Source organism: Sinohyriopsis cumingii, chromosome 4 (assembly GCF_028554795.1).
Source record: "Sinohyriopsis cumingii isolate HCF-2022 chromosome 4, ASM2855479v2, whole genome shotgun sequence".
Lineage (NCBI taxonomy): Eukaryota > Metazoa > Mollusca > Bivalvia > Unionida > Unionidae > Sinohyriopsis > Sinohyriopsis cumingii.
Window position 1 is genome coordinate 9,379,907 of NC_142964.1, and position 18,841 is coordinate 9,398,747.

The window sequence follows — 18,841 nt, forward strand, 5'->3', positions numbered from 1 at the left end:
ATATCGAGTAGCCAAAAATATAAGGAATGGAAGACAGGAAAATATCAGCATCACTCATGCCTAAATATTACAAAATGGTGACCTGATTTTGGTATGCTGAGTTACTCTCCTTCAGATTCATTCTACATAAATAATTTTCTTAAGTGTATGTGAAACAGGGTCCAAGATATTGATGAGTAACATAGGGCTAGCTGAAAACAGAAGTTACTCAATAGTGAAAATAAGGTCACAATGACCAAATTAAGATATAGTAGGATTACTCACCTTGATATGCATCCAAACTACAATTTTCATAAGTGCAAGTGAAATAAATACAAAATATTTATGATGTAATGAATTGATAGTTTAATTTAAAATCATGAATACGTGTATATGGTCATAGAGGTTAGTTCAAGTTATTCTTGTTAAGATTCATGTACCAGCTTTCTTAAGTGTGACCTAGTTTTGGTACGGTTAAGTTTTTTTTACATGCATGCATTTTTTAATTAGGGTTGGTGAAATAGATCCAAAATATTGAGGGTGTAATAAATGGAAAGCTGAAAATACAAAATTCATTCAAGCATATAAACTGGGTCACAATGATTCAGTTTTGGAAAGCTGAAAATACTTAAGTCATGCAGACATGATAATTGGGTCAGTTTGACAAAGATTTGGCATAGCTGAGTTACTTTTATTGAGAATGTATCCACATACCAAATGTTCTTAGTGTAGGTGATATAAGTTTGGAGGTATTGAGAGTGATGAAACAGATGAAAATACAAAAGTCACTCAGTCATAAAACTTAAGTCAAACTGATCCAGTTTTTGGTATACATGAGTTATTATGATTGAGATGTATCTACTTACTAATTTTTATAGTATAGGTAATATTGAGTCCAAGATAATGAAGACATGTAAATAACAGCCGAAAACACAAAGTCACTTAAGCATGAAGCATGAGATAAAATAATCTAGTTTTGACTAAGGTTAAATCACTTTCATCAAAATGTATCCAATACTGATTTTCATAAGTATTTAATGAATGAATAGCTGAAAATCTAAAATGTAAAAGTCACACATACATGCAAATTAGGACACAATGACATTGTTTTGAGATAATTGATTTCATTTCCTCAAAATGTACCAATTTTCATGAACGTAAGTGAAATATTGCCAAAGATATTGACGGTATAAATAAACAAACAACTGAAAGTAGCTCAAACATGCAAATTAGGTTATGGTAACCTAATTTTGATACAGCTGAGTAGCTCTTACAAAGCTTGCATGCACATACCAATTTTCCTAAGTCTAGGTCAAATAGGGTCTAAGATGCTGAAAAGGTAAGAAAATGTTGGGAGGGTAATGAATGCATACAGAAAGAGAACAGGCAAATTCTTATATCCCCTATGAACTTCACTGGCAAAAAGCAAGTTATGAAAAGGTGTAGAAAGGAGTATGATAAAAGGTGAATTCGAATGGGGGCCCATACCATTGGATCAACAGGATAACATACAAAAAGGAAAACGTAGGTAATTTGCTCTATGTTGTTCTTCATAAGTGCAAAACCTGATGTAAACAAGACTGCAAAAAGGTCAGCATGACACATGAAACTGGACACATCTCATCCATGAATAAACCCAAAGATGGGCAAAGCAATGTATACAGCATCAGCTCCGACTGTCCAAGTGTCACAATGCATGTTTGTTATTCAGTCCTAATATAAAACAGAACAATACCCCACTCACAATGCATGTTTGTTATTCAGTCCTAATAAAAACAGAACAATACCCCAATCACAATGCATGTTTGTTATTTAGTCCTAATAAAAACCAGAACAATACCCCAATCACAATGCATGTTTGTTATTCAGTCCTAATAAAAACCAGAATACCCTGATCACAATGCATGTTTGTTATTCAGTCCTAACAAAAACCAGAATACCCTGATCACAATGCATGTTTGTTATTCAGTCCTAATAAAAACCAGAATACCCTGGTCACAATGCATGTTTGTTATTCAGTCCTAATAAAAACCAGAACAATACCCCAATCACAATCCATGTTTGCTGTTCAGTCCTAATAAAAAACAGAATCATAACATGACCATAGTGTATATATACCATTTGGGGAAAGGGAGTCACATTTTCAAAATCTCCATGTCACTGAGTGTAAACAGTGCAAGTTCTAGTCAACAACACCAGAATTTAAACAAACATAAAAATAAAGTAAAATTTAATGATCAAGGAAGATTTTGATGGAAAAACAAACATCTGAAAAAGTTATGATCCAGATTCATTAATAACACCATCATGTAAATCAAATATTGGTTCTGGAAGGTCATACAGCTTTATACACACGTATGGTCTGTCATTCCAAAGCTTAATAAGCAAATTCATTTGTTATATAAAATTAATGTATATGTTATTGACAAAAAAATGTCAGACCCAAAGCAAGCCTATTTTAAGCCGGCATGTTATCAACACAGTTTGGTGTATTTTTAATAAATGTGGCTTATTCTGCATGTTATCAACACAGTTTGGTGTATTTTTTAACAAATGTGGCTTATTCTGCACCTATTTTGATCTTCCTACACAACTTAAATGGAAGAAACTTAAGGAAGGTAGAAGTGTTATGGTTCTATCAATACAATATGGATTCTTATCTCCCAGTAATGAACTGTCTACACTTACATTTAAGTTGGATTTAACTGCAAAGTACACAGACCTTGACCTGCTGTCACTGGCAGTTTGCAAAGAGTAATCAGTTAAACAAACAACATAAACCCTTATATATTGCCACATTATGCAATGGTAGATCAGGGTCTGTGTTCTTTTTAGATAGATCTGATTTATAAGCATAAACTTTAGAACAGATTCCCCAAATAAACTTCTGGAATCTTTGGGTTTCTTATCCTTTGTGAGTTATTTATGTTTCTTCATTGAATGTTTTACTGTTAAAACTAGAAATGTGTCAATGGATAACCCACCAAAGTGCCAGAAAAATGAACTAAACACAAAACCTATCCAAAGTGTGACATGGTGATAAATGGTAACAGATAACACAATATGCCCCTACCACTGTCAAGACCAGCATAAAGAAATGATTATCAACTGTGTTAGGTTCACACATCAAAGACTCCTCATCTTGGATACATACTTAAACAAAAACCTTTTTTTAGAGCTGATAATACAAAAGACTTATTAATGTCAACAAGTCTGAAATGTTGAAATCTCCTAAATTTATTAAGTTTGGGCAATCTGTTTCATAGAAAGATGAAAACAAATTGTTACATTTGGCACAATTCTAAGCATATATTCAAGCTGATTAGTTTTTTGTTGTTGTTGTTGTTGTTGTGGGGTTTAACACCATTTTTCAGCACACGATAGGCTATACATGGCGGCCAGTATTAATGGTGGAGGAAGAACCCAGGAAAACACCGGAAAGAACCACCGACCCACGAGAAGCTACTGACAAGCTTTCTCACATACCCACATTGGCTGAATCCTAGACTTGAACCGCCGCAGACAGAGGTGAGATGGCAGTGATCTGTAATGAAGAGCCCTTTAGATCACTCGGCCACTCGGGGCCCTGATTAGTTTTTTGAACATGGGACCAAGCCTTCAGAATATTATACGTACGGTTAATGTATAAAGGTACATTACAGTAGACTTAGTCTTGAATATTCAAGAATTCAAGTTTTAATCAAATGTAACACAATAAAACTTTTTTTAAATAAACTTTTGTAGAATAAAATGTTTTTTAAAATTAAGCTTTGTAGCTACAATGTACAACCCATAAAAACAATCGAAATCCATATGTTCCTATTATAACTTTCAGAAACAGAATCTCTCTCTCTCCTTTTAGAAATTACTGCAAACAGTTAGATGTACGTCTGTATCATTTTCTCTCAAAACTAGATTTCAAAGAACACTAATGCAAAATCAATATTGTACACACACAAAAGAGAAAGCCAAAATTTCACTAAAATGTTGACAGTTCAAAAGTAGCCAGCCTAAAATGTAATTTCATGTTCATGATGCCAGGCACAGAAATGCTAGCATGCTGTATTGATTCATGTATATTACACACCAAACTACAAAATAGCATAGACCCAGATATGCTGTTGGATAAAAAAATGTTATGACAAAGCAACACGAGATGGTTATTTAGTGCCAAGGTAATTTGAGTAACAGACCAAGGTAAGTGATCCAGGCTAAACCAAGGGTAGGATTCAACCAGAGCCCTTTTGATCACAAATCTGGCACATGATTGACTGAGCTACCATGGTTCCTGCTTCTGAAAGTCACCTCTTACAACATCTGCAGAAGGGTGAATCAGATTTATTGTTCCATCCTGAGTCTGCAGTCATCACCTAATGCCCTTGATAATTTGAGTCTATGCTGTTTGTTCCACTTAGAATTTCAATAAAACGGCACAATTCAGATCTGCCTTTTCACCCAATGCATTGGATAACAAGGTCTACACTGTTTATTCAACTTAGAATTCAAGCGGACAAGGCTTTGGGGGTGGGGTTAGCCTGAATGGAAATGCCTGAAACTGAAAAAATATCCCAGTCAAGACAAAACCTTAGATATTTTCTGTGTGCTGTGGAAAATAGTCTCCACCTGAAAGTGTTCATCTCGAAGAAATTTGTTTAAGGGGGGAAGGTCAATTATGAACCAAAACTTTCGACCTTTTTACAATTATACCAGAAAGATCTGGGAATAGAGAGCAGGAGTCTGGTCATTTTCCACCCTCTCAACTGTACCCTTTCACAAATGATGTATACCTCTTCCCTTAAATGAGTCAGTTTTAGAATGGTGAAAGAAGATAGGGGTCTGTGATAGGGGAGGATGTTCCTGAAAATGAAGCTGGCAGCCATCCTTTAAGGTGGAATGGACTCACATATTATCAGTGATGCCCAACCAAGCCTCTGAAAAAAGGGCTACATGAGTACCCACCAGAAAAATGGGAAATGGAAGACACCACAGCAGAGAGTGCAAGCTCCTCTGTCTTTATGTGGAATGGGCAGGAGCCTGAAGACTTTCTCCATCGGCATCTCTAACCACCTCATTTAGCAAATAATAGGCAAGAGGGAACTTTGAATTAAGACTGCTTCTGAGACTGCTGATTCTGTACCTGCTTGAAGAACTTGGGAGAAGGTCTTGTAGAGCAGACAGGGTTGTTGAACTTCTTGGCCTTTTCCAAAGGGCCCAGAGGTGCTGCCAGGGACCTGTGTTAGAAGAGCATCTCCATCTCAAGAAGTGTTCACAACAAGATTTTTGCTCAGCCAAAGCAAGACTACTGATGCATCAAAGGCGGCATCCCTGGAAAGGATACTGGAGAGTATCTTCTTACCCTCTGCTCCAGAAGGCTTAAGACAAGTTTGAGGGAAGAAGGTGCTGAATGAACTGAACATCCAAACTTCCTCTTTTTACAACACCTTGCCTGAAAATGGAAGTGGAGGGATCATCACCACTAGTTCTTCCAAGAACTCATTTGAGTCCATCATCATCCTAAGCCCACTCCCAAAGTGAGACAGGGTTGTCTCTCTCAGTATCTTTCTCCAGAAATAGAGACACTGAAATAGGGTTGTCCTTATGCCAAAGCTGTTCATGGGGTTAAAACTACTAGTAAACCTACCTATCACTGATCACTTTTAGATCATATAAGGGGTGAATGGTGGTCAAGCTCTTTCTTTTGTTGACCCTGGCCAGTGGAGAGGGAGCAGGTCAATGGCCTGACATAAAACCAAAAGAGGGCCATCGAGGGTGGTATGTGGAAGGGGAAGGGAGGGGAGGAAAACTCACAAGGCTGAAAGGAAATGTTCATTATGAGGGGAAGATGCCAATCCAATCCCCATCACTTATCAGGCAAGTTAAACCCGACTTTCTATCCTCATAAGGATTAAATGGGAACATAGGAATGGGGTTCTGAGCAGGTTCCTGTTCACAAACTGATAATCAAACCCGATGACCAGTGTTTCAAGCCTGATGACTGGTGGGTGACCAGTCACTGGTGACTAATTAAAGCCCACATCAGATTTAAATTAATGAGATTGTTGCTCTTCCATCTCAAGAAGGTGCAATACGCTAACCTCAGTCATGGGACACTGACCTTGAGAAGTTTACCCCAACATGTGAAGGGATTCAGACCCCTTCCAAGAAATGGAGGTGGTCAGCCATTCAAGATGAGCAGGACACAATTTGTGCATGCTAAACTAGTGGAGTGAGTGTCCCATAAAGCTTTCCTGTGCAAACAATTGCTGACAACTTGTGACATTAGAAGTTCTACAGTATAAAAATGAGTGCAAAAACAGCAAAAATGTGGAACCAGGAAACACTTGCCCTGACACTGGAACAATGAAGGGGTATACAATTTATTGAAGCACCACTTGCTAAAAGCACAAACATACCCTCTAAAATCTACAAAAAGAACACAGATAATACTTTACTAAAGCAGTCACTCAGAAGACAAACACTCAATCAATACATAAAGGCAAATTCTGATGACCAATACAGTACACATTTAATGAATAAATCTTCCAAGAAAAAAAGAGGATGTTATTCATTATATTGGCCATGACTAAGGAGTCAAACTCGGATCATGTTCTTTTCAATTCGGGCCTTCCAATACTAATTAGAGGATGGAATAATTAGCTTGGACTGAGGACTCAAGTACTGGAAATGGAAAGCAATGCAATAGTAGCAGGAAATGTATTAATGTTATTAAAATTGGCAATTTCCTCATGGAAAAGAAGAATTATAATGATGGCCATTAGAGTTTCAAGCATGTGTAATTTCTTGAAAATATGGTGAGAAAGGTTAAGGTTATAAAGATTTTAAATTTGGCATGTTAGTAAAAGACTCCTAGGTGACAGACTCAGCTCCCATCTAACCATCTGACCAACCCAAACATGGGGAGTTCAAATGCAACTGATAGTAGACTGACTCTGCCCACCAAACAGTCAAGCATTAACAGACTGCATCCAATGATGGATTGCTGACCACTGCTATCACTGGCTACCTGTAAGTATTATGTAATTACAGCCAGGCCAAAAGCATGTCACCTGGCTGTCAAAAATGATCTGGCTGCTTCATAATTGCTACTACAGGACTAATTCAAATTGTCACAACTTTGAAATTTTTTGTTAACTATACTTCAAATGGAAGTTTTTTGCCATAATTAAGTTTCTCAATTTCACATATATGACTGTGCTAAGGAGTGGGCTCTGCTTTGAAAATCCTGCTGGATGGGTAGACTGGTTACAAGGCAACAATTAGGTTATAACCTAATGATATCCAAAATACTCACATCCAAAAGGAAAACTAGCTGATGTGCATTATTGCTGCACACCAGATAATGTGATAAAGTCTTGAAGGGCCCAACACCAAGAGAAATATAGCCCCACAATGATGCACATATTGTTTTACAATGTATAGAGTCCAAAGAATTATAAGATGCAATACATTTAGAAAAAAGAACCAGTTAACCTAATGAAAGCCTTGAAAATCATACATCAACATTACAAATATGTTATTTAGGGGTACCAACATCTATAGAGAGTTGCGCAAGGGGCTGCTGGCCCCTCTTAATGGTATCACAACTGAACCAACGAGCTTCTTTCTGTGACTTATTATAGTCCTTAAGAAAATCATTAATATTTTTCACAAAAAATTTTGGGCTACTTAGCAAACAATTGTTATCTGCATTTAAGAGAAAGCACCATTAAATCCTGAACAGAAAAAATGTGAATTTTGTTCTCCCTCTTTGCTTTTGCATTGGATGACATGCAAACAGGTGTGATTTGGCTGGTTCCAGAAACATGGTTCATACAGCCCTATAGAGTTTTATTCAAGGAGTTTTCAAGGGATTCCAAAATTCTCAAGAAGCATTTTTGTTATGGAATTTGGGTTAGGCTTATATTTTTAACTGCAAAACACAAATCATTCATAGCCATTCTTTACTACATTAGTTATCTGATTTTAAATATGATTAGCACGCCATGTCCAATTGCAAACAAGAGTTGTTCAACAGATTAGGCCTAACAAACTGCACAGACCAAGATTTGCTTGTGCATTATGCAGTGGCAGATCATGGTTTATGAAGTTTATAGTTCAATATGTCTTATATGTAAGTATACACACTAATGCACATAATCTGCTTGCTAATTCACATGAATTCCATCCATAACAGTGGGAAATTGAGTATCTTGAGTTGGCTTGAATCATTATGAGTGTGCAGATAAATGAAAATGTACAGATGAATTACATGGAATAGAAACACACTCACTTGAAGTTTACCAATTACATATACTAATTTAAACTGGATAAAGTAAGTAAAAAAAAATTAATGGAATTTTTTTTGCAATGTTCGAATACCAATACTTGATTTTATGATGTTATGTATTAACTTGAAAGGATTCATATAACAAAGTACTACATATACTTGCTTGTAAGTTGAACAGAGATTGTTACAAGTAATCAGTAGTAAAAAACAACACAAACTTGTTCTTCCAGTGCATTATGCAATGGCAGATCAGGGTCTATCTTCTCTGAGTGGACTCAATTTATATGCAAGTATATACAGTACAAATCACATACCATGCATAATTTCATGCAAACCCAGGAAAAACCACAACAACAAAGATACTGCATGCTTACAAATGACACAATGCATACTTATAAGACCTTAAAGTTGACTATTAGTTTAATCAATTTACTTGACCTAAACTGTTTTGGATACTTTAGCATTTTATGTGAAGATGTGTTTTAAAGACACTCATTTTCATGGAAATATGATAATACACATATTATTTTTTCCCACTTATGCCTGTCTCAGATTTTGTTAACTATCTTTAAAAAGCACAAACACAAACATTTTTATTTATTATACGAGTAAATATGAAATATCATTTGCATGATAAAATGTCGCTCTGTAATGGACAAAAAGAAGCAGCCAGATGCAAGGACAGTACACATAAATCTATTTACTTTTGGAAAGATTATGCATGTTTACAGTAATAAAAGCACACCTTGAGTCAAAGCTTTACTTATATATCATTAATTAATGACAAAAACTGATTTTAACACAGATCTGTACATACAGGGAATTGGAACTCCAAACTGATATAAAAATGTCCGAATGAGGCATACCACACGAGGAAATGGAACTCCTAACTGATATCACCATACTCCAATTTGATAAGGCATACCAATCAAATCTTGGGAGACTTAGTGGGAGTCAAAACAAAGAGGAGGATTAAAAGTGCTGCCTGTTGTAAGAAAGAATATCATTTAAATTAACAAATGTTTGTATCTTATCTGAATGTTTGAAAGAAATCCTCTGTAGTTTCTTTGTAACTGACATTCAACTGGCCAAAAGTAAGAGAACTTTTGAACCTGAAGAATGCATACCTTTCTCTATTCAAGGCATTTTGTTAGTGCATCTTGTAGGGCATCATGGATAATGACATAAGATCTTGTTTGCAAGTTCAAAGTTTTATAAGTGGAATTGTTAAATGTATATTATTTTAAAGTTAAACTGTCTGTGTTAGCAATGCAACTCGTGTAAAATGCACCTTTCTTTGCATAACCAAGTTTTTTTTACTGCATGTTACAGGACATAACTGACAAGTAAACTTGTTCATTACGTGAAAGCTTGATAAGGATGGTTTAAATTAGATGTCAAAGATGCACATTTTGATAAAATTTACTTCTGGTACTGTGCAAAAAAAACCCTGGCTCAATGACTAATTGTTGGTCACATCATACTGTTCTGTTGTTTAAAAAAAATGACTGAATCTGAATACCAGATTAATCAACGAGTGCTTAATCAAGGGTATGAGAGAAGAATTATTATTAATGAGTTCCATTCAGCATCTTTAATTAACTTTTCAACAGTAAACTGTCTGATCATTAATGACGGAGTAGCAATTAGTAACCCAGTAATAAAGACAATAATATTTTAGGATATCGTTACATCAGAAACAAGATTAGGTAGATGTACACAAGTTTGATCCTCCAAATGTGTTTGCATCAAATATTATGTACAATACCAATGAGAGAATACAAAATCAGTTAGATACAGATTATATCAACTGAAGAACAAAATTTTGCATAAATACTAAATAGCATTATCAAAGAGATCTCATATCATGGAACATCAAGATTAACTTTTATCCAAAGAAATTTCTATGAGAGATAACTCTAATATAAAAAGAATTGTGGAAAGAAAAGATGTAAAAATAATGATAATAAACCAGAGTAAATCAGGGTTCATATAGAATTCTGAATGATGAATTCAAAGACTTTTCCCAAAATTTCAAAAACCACAAAAAGAGATTTCCAAGACCTGTTTTTGCTAACATTTTGTATACAAGTTATGTTATATGAGAAAACAACAAATGCAAAATACAACAATATTGTTTAATGATGAAATTCAAACTATAATTAATCAAAAGAAAGAAACCAGGAAAAGTCAACTGCATCCGAATCTATCAACCTTGGACAATTTTATTTGCGATTATGGAAAGAAATTAAAATGTTTGGGTTTATTTCCATTTTCAAAGACTTTTAAAGACCTTAAGGTAATCTGCTCGATTTTCCCGAACTTTCAAGGTCTTGAAAATGCTACCTCTTTTTTCCCAAACTGTCAAAGACATTCAAAGACCATAAAAACCCTGTAAATGTTTTGAGTGACCAATAAATTACTGCAACAAAAAGGCACACCCAGGTCTAAAATAGCACATTTTCTTCATAATGTACTGGGAAGTTACATCACATCATGAAGACTGTCATTGCAAGACAAAACACAGTACTTATATGTGATACAGCTATCAAGAATCCAGCATGCATTTTGTGTTAAATATATTGTGGTAGGCTATAATCACCAATTACATGTAAATACAGACCTTTGACTTCATCCACCTCATCCACTGAAAAAAGATTTGAAATGTTAAGATTCATCTGTGATTAATGTTCCTCCTCCCCATTCCAACACTTCATCTTTAACTTAATGTTGGATACAAAGCTGCATATAGTCCATATATATGCAAACTGTGCAAAGAATTCTAAAATCTTGTCTGAGAATGTGTATTCATGACACTTGTGATGCTGGCATGAGCATACATGTAAACCTCCTGGCCAGGAGGATTTTCCCTCAAGATAATGGGTGTCTCCTGTCCCTGCTTCCACTCACTGATATCCCCCATGTATGCAAAATTATTATCGAAAAATATAAATTTTTCATTTCTGTTCACATCTTGCTTCAGTGTATTATATTTATATACTGCATGTGATTATATAACTATGAACTGGCTGAAGCAGGACAAGACGATTCAGTTGCTAATTTCAAGCAACATAAAACAATTAACATCCCCTCGATTCTGTCAGCAGGGTCAGTTGGCTTCAGTAATTTAAGCTAACACGGTTCTCATCAGAAGTAATTCCAAAGGGATTAAAGACATTAACTGATTATAGTTGGATTATTAGGGAGCTTAACCAGCATGAAACAATTAACATTACTCTGCAAAGGTATGTTCTGTGTTGATGCTTAAAGTTGTGGAGATGGATTGCAAATCTATGCTTAGTGTGCTAAAAGTAATTTGGACAAGATTAAAGATGTAAATTGATTATGGTTGGAATCCTAAAGAGCTCAAGTGACATAAAATAGGTTCGGTTTGGCTTAGCTGTTTAAAGTTTATCAAGCTGTCTAATTAAGTGTGCATTACCTCTCATGATAAAATGAAAAATATAACTGAAATATCACTATTATTCAATGATGGGTGGAAACGGGAATTTCCATGGTTGGAATGATGCTGAAAGGACATAAATATGCACTGTGCATTTCCTGTAAAGCTGAAGGTAAAATCTTTAAGAAGTATATTACATCTCATGCATCAACTCCATCTTGTGAAATCATTTTAAACTCAACAAACAAATATGCCATCCTTGAAATCCATGTTTTTAGAATCTACTTCAAATTTGGATAAATACACATGTCTGTTTATGATAAGAGATCATTTTTCAGAACAAGTCTAAACAATGTTCCTTGATTTTGAAATCATACAAAATATCTTATACAAACAGATGAAGACTGCTCACATAGTGGCTTCAAGCTCTGGGTCTTCATTAAGATAAAAAAAAGTCAAATACATGTACCTAAATTAAATATTTGCCATTCTCACTGAAATTCCTCCTCCTTTTGAAGTCAAAAATCCGGACCAAAGTTTGCAAATCTCCCAATTTCTCCTAAGCTGACTTCCCCAGTCTGTCAAATGTACATATGAGCTTTATCTACAGAGTCAAAACTCATTTTTCCAGGAGCTCAAATAATCAATGGATCTATTTGGACATTATTCATTCCCCAACTTTTGGAACTTTAGACCCAACATTAATTTCCTCAAACCATCATATGACCCTGTGAGATCAATCATGACATCATATGACCCTGTGATATCAATCATGACATCATATGACCCTGTGAGATCAATCATGACATCATATCTAACAAAGTCTAGTTTATAAATCACCTCAAATCCCACTGACATCAAGACCTCGTCCATTTTTTAAAAATATCAGAAAGAATTTTCCTTCTCAAAGGATAATCAGGCACAAAATATGTGTCAATATCATATGGATGCTCCTGCCAATCTGATACAATTAACGCAAACATTTTCAAACAGGGGAAATAAATCCATGAAATTTTGTTGGTAAATGGTAAAAATCACTCGTGACTATTGGTAGCTCTTTGGTGCCAATCCTTGCTGCCCTTCTAAAGTTATTGAGTAAAAGCAAAATTCAAAATCGACAGGTCAGGAAGCAATGGGCTAGGATGGACTAATATTGGTAACAAATTATGCCTTCCCCTGGTCTGGGGCATTAAAGGTACAAATAAAAAGTTTTCGCTATGATGGAAGTAAAATGATGTCAGCTTTACCACAGGCAATAAGAACAGAGAGTTATGAATTTCGAACTAACTACATGTTTTATTTCTGAGAGGGAGAGAGAGAGAGGGTGAGTTCCAAATTACATTGATTTTTAAAACATTAGAGGAAAAAATGTAAACAAAGCACATGGTGACTTTCCTGTGAATTAATGTACCTCCCATGTACCTGATGTACCCTCACAGTACCTGATATATCAACAAAGTACCTGATGTACCCTCACAGTACCTGATATATCTGCACAGTACCTGATATATCCACACAGTACCTAACATACCCTCACAGTACCTGATACATCCCATAGTACCTACTGTACCCTTACAGTACCCAATATATCCACAATGTACACAATGTATCTACACAGTACCTGATATATCCAAAGAGTACCTGAGGCACTCCCACTTTATCTGATGTACCACCACTGTACCTGACTGCAAACACCCAAGTGCATAACATAGAATCTTGATGTTGATACAGCAACCATTGCTGATGCTGTCATGAATTTAAAAAAATGTGATGTGTCAATGCTTTTTCAGGTGAGATAAAAAGAATGCGCCAATGAAAGGACATGCCAATAAACATGTTCCAGTGAGGAAAGGGTGTATAAAAGCCAGTGCAGAATGACCGATAAATTATACATCAATGTCAACTTGTGAACACTGCATCAGAAGAATGGGTTAACAAGTTAGTCACTTACACTTTATCTGTATTAATCACACAAGTCTGAAACCATCATTCAATATAAACAACAATTAATCAACATCAATCATATAATGTATATTACAAAATTATAAAAGTCTACAAAGCACTGAACCAGAAGCATGAGTTCATATGAGTTAGTTGATACAAAACCTGTTCATGCCAACTAATGGTGCAATTGTCAACAAAACCAACTCAAGCCACCAATTCCAAGTAATTCTTACCAGGTCTTTTTAAGTTTGCTGTAAATTATGACAATACTTGAGGTTAAATAAACTTAATTATGACTAGACATGTGTAACAAAGCAGATTTATCAGTCAATGACACTGGTGATGACATCACTCTGCTTTCTGATTAAGGCATCATCAATTTCAAGTTCTTTCTTGAAAACTGCACATTTTAGGCTCTTTCTAATGACATCAAACTTTAAGAAACTACATGTATTATGTTTCCACAGGTACATCCATACTAATGATACACCATTTTTTTGTAGCCAAAACTTTTTCCCCAGGCTAGAATTTGGAGAAAATTAATCTATCATATGCACTGATGCAGGATAGGGCACATGCCAACCCCTAAAGAGAGACACATGTGAAATTTAAATGGACAAAAAGCATAACCTGAGTAAAAAAAAATTTCAATCTATAATTACTTTAAACTGTACAAAAATACCTCTCCTCCAATATTCTGCAGTCGCTTCACAATCATGAGTCACAACAATAAAGCCTGTTTTGCTTGACAACTTGCACCATTATTTACAATATAGACTGGTTCTCTACTGAGTTCTCTTAACTAAATGTAAATGAATTTGCAAGACAAGTTTTCAAATTAATAAAAAAAAAGGTCTGTTCTCCAGAAATTTACCATCTGCTATAAATACAACACATGAACAATACATGACGTATGAAATGTATACTCTTGCAAGTGTCATGCAGGCAATTTTCTCACATGTAAAAGATTTTATGGTCAATATGTGCTGAATGTGTCAAAAGCTTAATCCAAACACTGGCAAGCTTAATATGTAATTCAGTGTATATAATAATTACAGCAAAATCACAATGGTTGGCAAAGCCTTGTTCATGCTAACAAACTCTGACCCTTGGCTGGAATTTCCCTATCCCACACCAATGCAGATGATACATTTTATTTCTGACCCTCTGGTGGGATTTTCCTATCCCACACCAATGCAGATGATACATTCTATTTCTGACCCTCTGGTGGGATTTTCCTATCCCACACCAATGCAGATGATACATTCTATTTTAGATCATCTGGTGGGATTTATTTATCGCACAGCATTGCATATGATGGATTCTATTACCCCCATCATTTCACTGATAAGCATTGGAATAATAAAGCTTTCAAGGGATCTGAAAAAATCCTAATTACTGTAAATATCACAAGCTCATTACTGCCCACTACACTTTATGCCAAGGAACCTAATAGGCACAAATAAGATTGTCCAAAATAACCTGTAACATATCAAGATCCAACAAATCTGATGCATAGAGAACTGGGGCTACCAGAATGCTGGATCTAGCTACCATATATTGAATCTGGAACATAGTAATTTATATCATTACCTTTATTCTACTTTTATTTTTGAAAACAGAACTTTAAAAAATATTTCACCATTGAGAATGCATTGATGACTTGTATTGAAAAATGGAAGTCCTGAATCTACCAGATGCATATCATAGTACCCAAATTGGGCTACTTAATTTTAGCAGGACATTGTGTATTATTGCATCCTTGATAGGCTACTGAATTTTAGCAGAACATCGTGTATTATAGCATCCTTGATAGGCTACTGAATTTTAGCATCCTTGATAGGCTACTGAATTTTAGCAGAACACTGTGTATTATAGCATCCTTGATAGGCTACTGAATTTTAGCATCCTTGATAGGCTACTGAATTTCAGCAGAACATTGTGTATTATCGCATCCTTGGTATGCTACTGAATTTCAGCAGAACATTGTGTATTATAGCATCCTTGGTATGCTACTGAATTTTAGCAGAACATTGTGTATTATAGCATCCTTTATTCCTCATGTGCAATGTATGACCTGTACAGACTCTGATCAGTTAGAATAACTTGATGTCTTCTTCCAAAACAATAGTCTTTTGATGGAACTGTCACTCTACTGGGAAAAAACAATTTCTGGGAATTCAAGATAAGACCATTTCATCCTTTCAACTGCTAAGTGTTGAAAACATTTCTGATATTCTTCGGCAAAAACCATATTTTCAAATTACCTGCTTTGGTGACTATGCTGGGTGTCTGATTGGCATTTGGAACCAAGTAGATATCATAAAAGTCTTCTGGTGAAAACCCCATATCAATATGACCATCCATTCAGGGGAAGTAGTGACAGCAAGGTTTTCAGAACAGCGATTATGACAGCCGTTTGGGATGTACTACTGGCATCAGTTTCATTTAGGGCCAACTAGGAATCATAAGAAGTCTACTGGTGAAAACCCCATGCTGATATAACCATCCATTTTGGGAGAAGCACATATAACAATATTTTCATGATGGTCACCACATTTAAATCTGCATCATTTTCATTTAGGATCAACTAGACACAGTAAGTAATCTGATGATGAAAAACCCAATTTCAAAATGACCTTCCATTTTAGAGGAGTAGTTATAACAAGATTTTCAACATGGCCACTATGGTGGCCATTTTGAATATCAGATGCATACCATTTCCATTTAGGACCCAAAACACAATGTCCATATGTCCAACAATCCAGAAATAGTGATAGTAAGATTTTTGAGATGGCCAATGTGGTGGCCATATTGGAGGTTAGATTGGCAACAGCATCATTTACAACCAACCATATATCATAAGAAGTCTTTCAGTGAAAACCTCATGCTGAAATAACCATTCATTGAGGAGAAGTAGTGATAACAAGATTTTTCAAGATGATTCCTGTGGTGGCAATAATGAACAACAAATTAGCACCATTTTCATTTGAGACCAACTAGACATCATAAGAAATCTTTCTTTGAAAGCTACATGTTAACATGACAATCCAGTCAAAAGGTGTTGCAGTAACAAGATTTGCAAGATATTAAACATCAGATTAGCACCATTTTCACTTAGCATCATCTTGGCATCATAAGAAATCACCTGGTGAATATCCTATGTCAACAAGGCTTTCTGTTCCACATTAGAAGCAATAGCATGATTTTCAAGATGGCTGTTGTCCATACTGGGCATCAGGACTGAACCATTTTCATTTAGTACCAACCAGACATCATAGGATGTGTTTTAGTGAAAACCCAATGTTGATAAGAGTACTGATAAACAAGATTTTCAAAACAGCCACTGTGACAGCCATATTAGAGGTCAGATCATTAACATTGTCATCAGTGATGAAACAGACATCACAAGAAGTCTTACAGTGAAAATCCTGTGCTGATATGACCATCCAATCTGGAAGAGTAGCAATAACAAGATATTCAAGATGACTGCTGTGGTGGCCATATTGGAGATCCAATTGGCACCATTTTTATTTAGGACCAACCAGTGTGTGTGTGTGTGTGTGTGTGTGATTTGGATTTTTAACATAGCTTTAATAATTTTTCGCTCATATTGCTATGATGTCTACAGTGTGACAGTTTATAGTGATGTCTTGCACTGGGGCATCATGCCACAGACATGTAGCATGATGTCCCACCCAGTCACATTATCCTGACACCAGGCCGACCAGTCCTAACACTAACCTCTTAATTCTGAGCACCAAGCGAGGCAGCTGTAAAGTACAATTTTTTGTAAGTCTTTGGTATGACTCAAACCCATGACCTCCCGCATCCAAGGTGGACGCTCTAACCACTAGGCCACCGAAGCGGTCAGAATCAACTAGATCATGAGATGAATCTGTGTGTGTAAAGTTTCATGGCAATCCTCTAATTAGTTTATTAGGAGCAGTGATAACAAACTTGTGTGAAAAGACTGAAAACTGACAAAATCGTAAGCTCTTCTGAATATGACCAGTAAAGCCAAAAACCACCAGAGCAATATTTTAATGGAGAGATAGAGCTTGAAAAAGGAGGAATCAGTGGAAAATGGCAGAAAACTTATTGAAATGCATGAAAGGTAAAATGTAATCTGGCTGAAAAAAAAATATGATAATTTATGGGATGATTCATACAGTTTGTTAAAATTAGACTTTTCTAATAAGCTCAAAACTGAAGAAAACAATTGGTGGCGGTGTTCTCTGGTAATATTTTCTGATAATAAAAACTTAATAAAATATTTTACAACCTTGCAAATCCAGCTGTTGCAAGAAAAAAAAAGATGTTAACCATTTCTTTTGCCTTGTTTTAGCAATAAAATTACAAACATGTTGTTTGCTTACAATTATCAACATGTCGCTTGCTTAAGACAGAAATCAGATGAGTGGTCTCCCTTTCCATAAAGGAAATGAGGTTCACCATGTCTTGTTGCTTGTTTTAGCAATAAAGGTGCTGACATATCATCTGCTGAATAAGACAGAAGTCGGATGAAAATGGTCTCCATTTTAAAAGAGGGAATAGTATCAAAGCCCATTATTTATCAATTACAACTAGGGAAGAAGGGTAAGATCCATGAGGGATGTAGCAGAGGGTATGGCTTTGGAGGGAGTGCTTGTATTATAATCAGGTAAGTATCACTAAAGGAACATATTTTCCAAATATTGGTTTCTTGTTCACAGATATTACTCAGTTTCTAATACATTGGAAGAACAGGTAAGATGGGGAGGGAATTACATTCGTTTACTCAGAATTAGTATTAGATCCAGGCTTCTAATGTATGTGAATCAGTTTTGAGTCTTACACGAGTCCTTGACTCAGATCAGTGAAGGGATGCAGTTTTAACAAAAATATTTGTGTTTTCACAAATCCCGAGCAAGTAGATTAAGCTAATGAGTGACCTAGGAAGGTAGCCAGCTTCACTGCTGATATAGGTCCCACAGGGACAAACTGAGGCCTTTGGGTTAAAAAGGGTCATAGATAGAAACTGGAGAATGTTGTATTAGACTCCATCCCTTGGACTGAATGATATCAGCCAGGGAACAGTTTAATTCAAATGCTTGAATGGTGCCAACCATACTAACTTAAGGAGCTTATATGCATAAGAAAGTAATGTGGTCTTGGGTTAATTCTTGAAAGTACAGCAGATAACCCAATGATCCCGGACAAAAGAGCCTGAGTGGAAGTATCATCCC

The 18,841-nt window shown here is 35.6% G+C and overlaps 1 protein-coding gene across 6 annotated transcripts in view; it reads right to left on the minus strand.

The window, feature by feature from the left end:
- Window positions 1-18,841, minus strand: part of LOC149800599 (endophilin-A3-like) — a 114,877-nt gene that overhangs the window by 12,200 nt on the left and 83,836 nt on the right. For 2 of the 6 annotated variants that reach the window (XM_089954588.1, XM_089954585.1), the window contains 2 exons: window positions 13,847-13,864; window positions 10,890-10,913 (listed from right to left, as the gene is read on the minus strand). The exons of 2 other annotated variants lie outside the window; for them this stretch is intronic. In XM_089954588.1, coding sequence (XP_089810714.1) covers window positions 10,890-10,913; window positions 13,847-13,864 — 42 coding nt within the window. The remainder of the gene's footprint in view (window positions 1-10,889; window positions 10,914-13,846; window positions 13,865-18,841) is intronic. 2 more of the 6 variants (XM_089954586.1, XM_089954587.1) reach the window with 2 other exon arrangements.